Source organism: Clarias gariepinus, chromosome 27, assembly GCF_024256425.1.
Source record: "Clarias gariepinus isolate MV-2021 ecotype Netherlands chromosome 27, CGAR_prim_01v2, whole genome shotgun sequence".
Taxonomy (NCBI): Eukaryota; Metazoa; Chordata; class Actinopteri; order Siluriformes; family Clariidae; genus Clarias; species Clarias gariepinus.
This window is the reverse complement of record NC_071126.1, coordinates 18472195-18483703: the sequence shown is the minus strand read 5'-3', so window position 1 is coordinate 18483703 and position 11509 is coordinate 18472195. Positions and strand designations below refer to the sequence as shown.

Below are 11509 nucleotides of genomic sequence, written 5' to 3'. Positions count from 1 at the left end.
TAGGGATAGACAGACAGAGAGACAGATAGAAAGATAGATAGATAGACAGGTAGATAGACACTTTATTGATGCCCTCATGTCTTTGTGTATAATAATAACAACATTTTCCTTGTATAGCGCTGTGAGAATGATTATGGTTGTTTTCATGTTGCTCGAAATCTGACAAACTCTTTTTTTTTTATTACCGAGTAAAATGTTAGTTTTAATGTTCGGCTTCTCTGATTGACTTTTGTTATATTAGCTTAAGCGCTCTTGGTGAAAGAGGAAGTGGTCAGGTTAAGGCTCTGGGTTACTAAAGTATCTCAAGATCTGCAGTACAAACCCCAGTTGAGCAAGGCCCTTAACCCTGTTTGCTCCAGGGGGCGCTGTATGAAGGCTCTGACCCCAGGCTACTAACAAAAGCTGGGATATGGGAGGAATAATGACCCTGCAGAAATGTATAGGTGAGGAATAAAAACGTAAGTCGTAAACTTGAGTCTTCGAGTACGGCACTTAACACAATCTCCTCCAGGGGGCGCTGTGTATCCGAGCAGACCCTGTTCTCCAAGTCCAGTTCCCTCCCTTCCCTTTGAATATGCTAAAAAATAAATGATTTCACTTTGACAAATAATGGACTCTTAATCTTAAGGGTGAAGAGTGTTAAAGCACACAAACACACACGAGTTATTTGTATATATTAATCAGAAAGGCCTTGTTTACTGTCAGTGTTAGTAAACTGTACACTCATAAATAAGTACTGACAATTTCATGATTGAGGTTTTATCCATTTTTTTTAAAACAACCTTGTCATTTACTAGTATTTAAAAAAAGAAGCTTAGCTCTTACAGACCAGTAACTATCAGTGATTGTTTAGTGTTAAAAAAAAAAGCGTCAACCGCATGCCGTGATTAAAGATTACAAAAACAAACAATAAACTTAAATAAATACATCATATTCTCTGCCCGGTTCAGGTGCGGGTACCTTAAAAAACGCTCGAGTCAGTGCTATAAAGTCTGATTGACTTCTTCATTGTCCGGTTTCCCCGAAAGATCCTTCTCAGGCTCCGGCTTACGGTCCGATCGTCCTCACACTTCTGATTGTGATCAATAATTTAAAGTAAGACAAAAAAATAATAATACAAAATAAAAATAGCAGCGGTGTTTACCTGTACATGGGTAATACTATTCACATATTCAGCTTTGGCTAATGATAGACAGTCTGTGTCAGTTCGAGTCAGAAGGTTAGCCCCGCCTCCTGGGGCTCGCTCAGATGGGCGGGGGTCCGTTGGTGTAGCGCAGCATGGGGTGGAAGGAGTGGGCGAAGTTGTTCTGGTTGGCGCAGCTGTAGTCCTCCTCAGTGATGGGCACCAGACACGCCAAGCCCACGATGAGCAGCAGCAGGAGCTGCAGAGGCAGAGCTAACCGCAGGACCCGCAGCAGGAAGGGCTGGCAGCGAGCCGCAGCAGCGCCACCGCGAGGCTCGGAGGAACCACAGCGAGAGGAAGCGCACGCAGAAGCCCCGCGGGACCTGGACACGAGAGCAGCGCGTTAACGCTCATCACAACGACGTCGCAACGACAAAAATCAGGCTAAAAAGAAAAGGTTTTGACCCTAAAAACAGTTCAGTGTTTTAAAAGCAATAATTAACTACAATAAAACTACACATTTTGAATGCATTGCTTCATTTTTTTGTAATGTTAGTTTATGAACATTAATAACACATCACTTAAATAATAATTAGCAGGGTTTCAGCGAAACTTTATTTACAAAACAAGTCTGGAATTTTTTCTTTTTGAATTTTTTTTAAATAAATAAATAAATTTTTAATTACTAATTAAACGTAATTACTTTTCCCCTGAAAAAACTTTAAACTCCTGTGTGTAGTGAGCAGAAAGATGACATACCACCACCAAGGACAAATATTGAAGGCCACAGCCTAAACACTAAAGTGTGCAATATGAAGGTATAAAACAAACACGATCCAGACATATAAAAGTTACAGAGTTGTTTCCTGGTATCGCTGAAGATGAATTTGTGTGGATGTAAGTAGGATCACATGCTCAACCTGCTGTCCTGTGTGAACTCTACATGCGTTCATTATCACACACAGCAGGATCACAGCACAGCTGCTTCACCTTCATACGCCTGATTAAATCTGGGGTGTTCAAACCCCATTATTCACACCGGACACGTCACCTCAAATCGGCACGTTCAGCTGTGTTTATAGACGCGTTTCAGTTCACACTCAACACATCTCACCCGGGTTTAAGTCGCGGACTGCACTACCACTGCTTTACATTTGACCATTTTTTCCCCCAGGAATTTCTAACATCCACTGAAATCACAAAAGCTGTTTTTTAAAAGTGGGCGTGTCTCAAAATGGATGTGCCTAAGAGTGGGCCTGGGGTGGGTCTGGCTCAGAGTGGACTTGTTTCAGGTTGAGTGTGGCTGACAATGGGCGTGGCTTAGGATGGGTGTTTCTCAGAGCGGACGTGGCTTACAGTGGGCGTGGCTTACAGTGGGCATGTCTCAGAGTGGATGTTGCTCGGAGTGGGCGTGTCTCAGAGTGGATGTGGGCAAGAGTGGGCATTAACCAAAGTAAGTGTGATTAAGAATGGGCTTGGCTTGAAGTGGATGTGGCTTAGAGCAGTTGTGACTAAGAGTAGGCGAGATGCAGTGGGAGTGGCTTGGAATGAATGGGGCTCAGAGTGGGAGTGGCTTGGAATGAGTATGGCTCAGAGTGGGAGTGGCTTGGAATGAGTGTGGCTCAGAGTGGGAGTGGCTTGGAATGAGTGCGGCTCAGCGTGGGAGTGGCTTGGAATGAGTGCGGCTCAGAGTGGGAGTGGCTTGGAATGAGTGTGGCTCAGAGTGGGAGTGGCTTGGAATGAGTGCGGCTCAGAGTGGGAGTGGCTTGGAAAAAGTGTGGCTCAGAGTGGGAGTGGCTTGGAATGAATGTTGCTCAGAGTGGGAGTGGCTTGGAATGAGTGCGGCTCAGAGGGAGTGGCTTGGAATAAGTGCGGCTCAGAGTGGGAGTGGCTTGGAATCTGTGTGGCTCAGAGTGGGAGTGGCTTGGAATCTGTGTGGCTCAGAGTGGGAGTGGCTTGGAATGAGTGTGGCACAGAGTGGGAGTGGCTTGGGATGAATGCGACTCAATGAGTGTGGCTCAGAGTGGGAGTGGCTTGGAATAAGTGTGGCTCAGAGTGGGAGTGGCTTGGAATGAGTGTGTTCTTCATTTAGACTCCTAGCAGCGTATAATGAAACAAAAGCCGTGCATCTGGAAATCTAATTAAAACATGGATAATTAATCAGAACATAACAGAGTTCCCAGGATTAAGAAAAATTTCTATTTCAAGTAGCGTACATCTCAAAATCTGCACAAGATTGCACTATTACACTGTGGTGCGCACACGTGTCTGATATAAAAAACACGTGTGCGAGTGTATGTGTATATGAAAGCGAGTGTGTTTTATGTGTTTCAAAGCCTCGCACCCTTTGCTGAAACCTCGACCAGTATACAGGTTGACTCCCCCTCCTGGGAGCTCCTAGTAGTTCTCCTAGAAACAAAACTGAACCCTAGAGATGCACTGTTTTTTTTTTTTTACTTTTCCTGCCTTTTTTTTTTTACTGTTCTAACGTGAGATCTGATGCGATGTGTCCGATGTGAATTTGGATCCTATTTGTGAACTGATTATTTAGAAACGCCACTAAAACCAAAAATTGGCATAGAGATGCCCCCTTTTGCGTGTGTTCTTCATCATCATCATCATCATCATCATGGTTCTAGATCCCAGGAGAGAGAGGTACCTGTGGCGCGGCAGGCTGGCTGAGGATCCTGCTCCTGACACATTACATTTGCTCCGTAGCTGTTGTGCAATGAGCAAAAGGAGAAGGGAGGGAGGGAGGAGGGGCGGGTATAAAAAAGAAAGAAAGAAAGAAAGAAAGAAAGAAAGAATGTTTCAGTCCAAGCAAATCAAGACAAAGCTTGTGGTCACAAGCAGAGGCATAAAGCTGGCTGTCGATCATAACCATCAATAACAACAAAAGCGAAAAAACAAAACAAAAAACAAAAGGACTCAGCAAAGTAATGATGATACTGCGAGAAAACAAAAGGGGGCGCAAGAAAGCTGGCTTTCCAGAACAGACAGAGTCTGGAATGAAAAGCCAGAAGTTTCTTGTTCTTACATTTTGTTTTTTTCCCTTTCAAAAAATTTATGCAAAATAACACAAAGCGTCCATGCAGACGGTCCTAAACCAGGGTCACTTTTTGTTTCCCCGCTCGGAGGACATGACTGATCTGATTACCGTGTGATGCTGGACGGGCACGCTGACCACAGACACCGGACTGGCCGATCCCGACGTGTCCACGTCATCCACCGCAGACCAGACGGATGGCACCTGTGAAGCAGCGAGGAACAAGAAGAACAATCATCATGATCTCTTCACACTCAATCTGTACTTCAGCATTCCGCTCTTTATGTTCAGTTTATTTCATAGACAACAGAGATACCCAAAGTAAAATAGTATTTAAGTAAAAGTAGAAATCCTGACTTTACATCTGTAAAGGTAAAAAAAAAAAAAAAAAAAAAGGTGCTCGTCTTAACTGTCGAAATTACTGAGCTTGTATTAGAAAAGATTTTCTCTCTCTGGTCTGCAACCATCACCATTTCTGACTTCAAACACCTGCTACGTGATTGAACTGTATTGCTTTTGTTTGTTTGTTTTGTTTCGGGCTGCGTGTGTCAACAAAGCAAATTCCTTGTATGTGCAAAAATTCTGATTCTGATTCCATGTTTTGTTTTGTTTTTACAGAAAATCAAACAAATTCCATATAATAGCCAGCAGGTGGCGATATTTCATGCTACATGATATTATTAAATGCTACACACCATTGTGGTTATGTAATGTAATGTAATGCCATGTGGAAATGTAGTGAAGTACAAATAGATATGTAGATATGTGCTTTAGGATGTAATGGACTACAAGTAAAAGTAAAGTATAGATACATTAAATATATAACTAAATACAGTTATAGGGTTATTATTATGACTTAATTACTTTTGCACATCTTGACTTATTTTATTGTAATAATTAAAAGATTAGCTTATCTTTTTGTAGCCAAGTGGACAAGCGTTTACTCTAGCAAGATCATCCGATGAGTCTTATTTTAAAATAACTTAAAATGATGCATAAATTTCAACTGACACTGAGACGTGATAAAGAATAAATATTTATGACAAGCTAAACTGTACAAACATTCTAAACATCCCGCTTAAGTCCCACCTTCATGCTCTTGGAGTGGCTCACATTTCAGTCAATCACAGAAGAGCCTGAACACATGTGCACCTGTTTTGTCACCGAGAGCGTTAGATTAACTCCATCCAGTGTTTATATGGGTCCAGCCGGACTCACATGCGTTTCTATAAGTGTTACATCAGCACTGGAGATTTTACTTGGTACCCAATCAGAACGAGGGAGGCGGGACATATCTGAGAACAATGAGTGATGCAAGAAATCTAACTGTAAACAAGCTTGCTTACGGACTCACAATCGTTCTTTTGAAATGAAGTTTACAACAAATTTAGGAATCCTCTCGCATGGATAAGCTCTCACCTTTCTTGCAAAATAAATGTGTGCAATGTATTTATTTTCCTCCTCCAATGCCCCTAAAGCCGCTCTGTATGACCCCTTTTGGAATAAGGGTTGGAAGGTCCTAGGTTTAAATCCCATGACCACCAAGTTGTCCCTGTTTTTTAAACTTTTGAGCAAGGCCCCCTTAACCCTCAAATGTATAATGAGATAAAAATGTAAGATAACGGCGCCTGCTAAATGCACCTTTATAAATAAAATGCATGCATATGCGTGATAACTGTTCCTTTAAAAAAAAAAAAATGTTTTATTTTTATACGGTTCCACACCACTAGGGGCGCTTATCCTAGTCGTTCTCAAACATTCTGTAGCCGGGATCTCCTTTAACTTCAAAAGGAATTCATTGCACTCTGTCAGGATGGATTTACTTCATAAACGTGGTTTAATACGTATAAATAAACTATTAAACCGGCCACTATTTGGTGCTTGGACCCCTTAATATGATAACTTCTACATTAACTTCTAAACCAGAAAATATTATTCAGACTATAAAACTATATTTTAGGGGAGTTAAACTTGACTTAAAGTGTAAAGTGAAGTTCTCCTGCGGTATAAATCTTAAGTAATGGTTGTAAAGACTGACGTGTGCGTCCCCCGAGGTCTGGAGGCGTCTCTCCAGCAGCTGCAGGTCGGAGGTGACGGCGTTGAGCAGCAGGCGGAGGCGGTTCCCGATGACGTGCACCCTCTCCTGCGCCTCCAGACTCTCGCTGCCCTGCGCCTGCACCAGCAGCTGCCCCGAGAGGTCCTGCAGGCTGATCACGCTGTGCTCCGTCTCGCGCAACTCCCGCTCGATTTGCTGCACACACACACACACACACACAAGGGAATAGTAGCACGTCAGTCACCACACCACAGAGTCCGATTCTATCCTCCACACCTATGTGACAGGAGCGTGTCAGTGCGAGTGTGTCACCTCCAACGCTCTGTAGTGGCACCGGAGTGTGTGATGGTCCAGTCCCGGTGCGACGGGAACGATTTCGTTCCTCCTCCGGTCGATGTTCTCTAACCAGAGCAGCAGGCCGTGACTCAGCTCGTGGAACTCCTGCCATAAGCAAATACAAAACACACACACACTTTAGCACTGAAGACAACAAAGAGATACTTAATAATAAATAAAAAAAAAAAAAACATGATCGAGTTGACTTGAACTTTCGTGTCATTTTGCAAGTGACGTAATGGAAAGTTACAATTTTCCAGTTTGAGTATCCGGGCTAAGACGGATCTTTAGGAACCTGATTTGAATCTGATTTCAAAATACGTCTGGATGTGGTTTAGATCGGATTTGCAAAAATTAGAGTCAATGTCTTTTTTTTTTTTTTTATCAATTACTTTATTTTTTTAATTGAGAATACATGAAAATATTCTGAACCCAAACTGATTCCGATGTGGACTTGGCAAAAAAAAAAAAAAAAAAATCAGATTAAGCCAGGCAGTCTGAACAACACGTTCGATAAGATTAACCGTAACTATAAACCATAAAAAGTGTGACGTGTTCTTTACAGCCGTGATAATAAAAAGTAATGAATAAACTACTGGGATGTGAGCTTAGAGACAAATAAACTTCATCAAGTGTGTGATGACAATGACCGCGATCACCTCAGATACGTTTATGTACGCAGATTTCAGCCTAAAAACTCCATGGATTTGATCTTAGGTCAAAGACTGAAATAACTCGAAACAGACAAAAAAGTTAATGTGTATAAATCTTTCTTTTTGTTAATGCACTAGCTTTTATTAGTTCCCGGGGTGCACAAACTTTTGCACTCAACTGTACGTTAGTGAATGAATGTGTGTGTGTGTGTGAGTGAGTGAGTGTGTGTGTGAGTGAGTGAGTGAGTGAGTGAGTGAGTGTGTGTGTGTGTGTGTGTGTACCTGGCACTGCATTAGCGCGTCCTGTAGCGCTGCCCTCCTCTGCTGCAGGACTTTACCCAGCCGGTCCCAGCGCGAGTTCATCTCCTTCAGTCTCCTCCTCAGCTTCCCACTCTCCTCCGCATCCGATTGGACGAGCCTGACGCTGCTCAGGTTGATGGACAGCACTGTGGGCTTATGGGTATCCACCTCCTTCTGAAGATCCTGTACAGAGACAGGATTATGCATTTTTCATATGAAAGATCTAATAATGACCTACTAATGTTACTTTCTTTCTTTTTATTTCGGTTATTATTGTTTGCTTATTAATTGTTATGAATATTGACAAGATTTAATTTATTTTATTCATGTATTTATTATTATATGAAAGCTCATTTATTATTTTCTTCTCTTCGTATTTATTCATCTTATTATTTTTTATAAATGATTTTTGTTACTACCTAGTCTATATTATTCTTTTTTATTCATTCTTTTCTTGTTAGGATTATTATTATTATTATTACTTGCTTATTTACTGTTATTAATATTAACATTTATTTTGTTTTTGCATTTATTATGTAAAAGTTCACTTATTAATATTTATTTATTTATTTTCTCTTATTTATTTTTTGGTTTGTGATCTTTGTTGCTACCTCCTCAAGTCTAGACTATATTATTATTATTATTATTATTGTTGTTGTTGTTGTTGTTTGCTTATTTATTGTTACTAATATTGACATTTATTTTTTGTTTATTTATTTATTATTACTGTATAAGAGAGCAATTTTATTTTTTATTATATTATTATTAATTAACCAATTTATATATGTATTTATATTTTGTCTTAATTTTTGGTTTAGATTTTTCTTACTACATATACAAGTCTTTATTATTATTATTATTATTATTGTTGTTCTTATTACATTTATTTGTTAATGATAATTTATTTATCTGAAAGTATTTACAGTGGAACCTCGGATTACGAGTAACGTGGTTTACAAATGTTTTGCAAGACGAGCAACAATTTTTAATAATTTTTTACTTGAAAAACGAGCATTGTCTTAGTTAACGAGCACCGAGTATCATGTTTCACGCATGCGCTTCTTGTTTTAACAACGAGCGTTACGTCATCACAAGTGAGCCAATGGTTTTTCTCTTTCTTGCAGCAGAATTGTAGGTAATCGTCTCTCCTGCTGGGTGAATACACACACGCGCTGTGTGTGTGTGTGTGTGAGATGTGCGTGTGCGCGCACACACACACACACACACACATTAACGGAGAGACCGTTTTTAAAACCGTTTAAAAATTAGCAAGGAACATCGCTAGTCACACTCGCATGAGTGCATACTAACGGGATTACTACTGTAATGTAAAACAACAACAACAAAAATTAAACAGCTTCTCACCTTTGAAAACAGTCGTGACAGAGAAGAGTTTGTGTGTTTATTTGGCAACCTGAGAGAAGGGGAGCTGTAAAGCCGAGACCTATCGTCTCCCCTGCTGGGTCTTAGTGCCTGCAGTGTTTTTGAGTGTGCGTGTGTGTGTTTGTGTCTGTGTAAGGCAGAGAGTTTGTGTGTTTGTTTGGCAACCTAAGAGAAGGGGGCCATAAAGGCGAGCGGCCCCCCTTCATCCCCCCTCCTCTCAGGTTGCCAAATAAACACACAAACTTCTCTCTGTCGCGATTGTTTTCAATGGTAAGGAGCTGATTAATTTGTTTTTTGTTGTTGTTGTTTTACTTACAGCAGTGATCCTGTTAGTATGCGCTCACAGGAGTGTGACTAGGAATGTTCCTTGCTAATTTTTAAATGGTTTTAAAAACGGTCTATCCCTTAATGTGTGTGTGTGTGTGCGCGCGCGCACACATTTTACACACATAAACTCTGCATGCACAAACGAAAACCCTAATCTGTCAGGGTTTAATTTTACATTTTTTAAGGTAAAGTACAGGTTAATTTGTTTTATTTTTACTTTATATTTTGTATTAATTCTATTTATGTATTTATTTTTTTGGGCTGTAGAACGAATAATTTAAGTTTACATTATTTCCTATGGGAAAATTAAATTTGGTTAACGAGTGTTTTGGAATACGAGCCCACTTCCGGAACGAATTAAGCTCGTAATCCGAGGTTCCACTGTATGTCATTTCATTCAGTCATTTAATTTGTTTCCCATTCATTTATTTTAGTTTAAAGGTCTTTACTTGTTAATAATATTTATAAATATATTATATTTAATATATTTATATTTATAATTTAAATAATTTATAATTAACCTATATTTAATATATATTTATATTTATAATTTATATAATTTATAATTAGCCTATATTTAATATATTTATATTTATAATTTATATAATTTATAATTAGCCTATATTTAATATATTTATATTTATAATTTATATAATTTATAATTAGCCTATATTTAATATATTTATATTTATAATTTATATAATTTATAATTAGCCTATATTTAATATATTTATTTTGGTCGCTCAGCAGCAGGTCATTGAGGTCAGGTTCGGTGTATTCAGGTCAGTGAGCTTCTGTTTTTAGACGAGTTAGACTCGCACTGAATGTCTTTCATACCACAGACGTGAGGAATTCACACACACACACACACACACACACACACCATGTCTATCAGCTTACGAACACACTGTTAACTATAACAGTTTCTGTAAGTCATATATACACTGTTAGTGAGCAATCACACACACACACACACACACACACACACACACACCTTGAGTTTTCTGATCCGTTGATCGATGGCTTGTATATCCGTGCTTAAGTCCCGCCCCTTCAGCTCAGCCAGCTCCTCCTCTGCCTGGCTAAGCCACGCCTCCATAGCCTCCAGGTCAGAGGTCAGCTGTTGCCATAGCAGCAGGTCTTCACTGGAGTTATGAGACTGAGCCTGGATCAGCTCCCAGCGCTCGATCACACCTACAGAGAGACAAGGACTCGACGTCAGCACCGCCACTCTCCTCTCTATAGGGTTCGTCAGAAGTCACAGCCCTCAGGATAAGAAACATGTTTGTTTGTTTATTTATGTATGTATTTATTTATTTATTTCATAGTTCACGTTGTTAAATTATCTGACTGATTATGTTCTGATCTGATTCTAAAGCCTTAAACAGAAACTAAAACAGAACCTGAAGCTAAGAGAAATGTAAGCCAGCTGAGTTATTGAAAAGGTTCCTGTGTATGAAGCTGCTGTATGTGTGTGTGTGTGTGTGTGTGTGTGTGTGTGTGTGTGTGTGTGTGTTATCGTTTGACTGTGACCTGTGATTTGTAATTCTGCGTTCTCTGGGTTGTTTAACCCGGCCAGGTCGCTCTCTTCCTCCTCCAGCTCTCCCTCTGCTCTCTTCAGAGCGCTGATGCTTCCTCGACAGTCTCCCATCAGACGCATCTACACACACACACACACACACAAAACAAGCTTTAATCGAAATAAATATGACAAATTACTCATGACCTATATGAACGATGGAAAACATGACGGAGAAAGATTTTATAATTGTCCAAAATTAATTAATTGATTATTATTAATGATTGATTATTATTATTATTATTATTATTATTATTATCATAAATAAACAAATAAATGAACAGGACAGAAGACAATTAATAATAGTCTAAAACCTATAATTACATTTCATACGTATAATTAAACAGACAATTACAAATAAAATGTCTAAACCACTAAAATGTCTTTCTGGTCTTCATCATAAGAAAAAAAATACGTAGAGGCTCTGACTTTAGTTCTTATTTATAGCTCACTTTATGTTTAAAAGAATAATATAATGACATATAATGAGAGAAAATCAGGAAAGAAGCTATAAAAGAAAAAAAGGTTTGATCCTTGCTGTGATCTTGACCCTAAAAACCATCCAGTTCTTCTGCTGGTTACAACAATAACTGGGTATAAATCCTAAAAACACTCCATCTCGAGTTCTCCTAAAACGTTCCTCAACATCTCAGACTGAATGTTAAACGCAGCGTCATAACTTTGTCCTGGATTAAAACTGTACTTA

The 11509-nt window shown here is 39.4% G+C and overlaps 1 protein-coding gene across 1 annotated transcript in view; it reads right to left on the bottom strand.

Moving 5' to 3' along the window:
• Positions 1-410: 410 nt before the first annotated feature.
• The window catches only part of syne1a (spectrin repeat containing, nuclear envelope 1a), a 202842-nt gene continuing 191743 nt past the window's right edge, over positions 411-11509 (bottom strand). Inside the window, 8 exon segments of the mRNA XM_053488825.1 lie at positions 411-1506; positions 3783-3841; positions 4281-4373; positions 6208-6420; positions 6538-6666; positions 7497-7697; positions 10219-10418; positions 10758-10884. Coding sequence (XP_053344800.1) covers positions 1245-1506; positions 3783-3841; positions 4281-4373; positions 6208-6420; positions 6538-6666; positions 7497-7697; positions 10219-10418; positions 10758-10884 — 1284 coding nt within the window. The 3' untranslated portion in view covers positions 411-1244.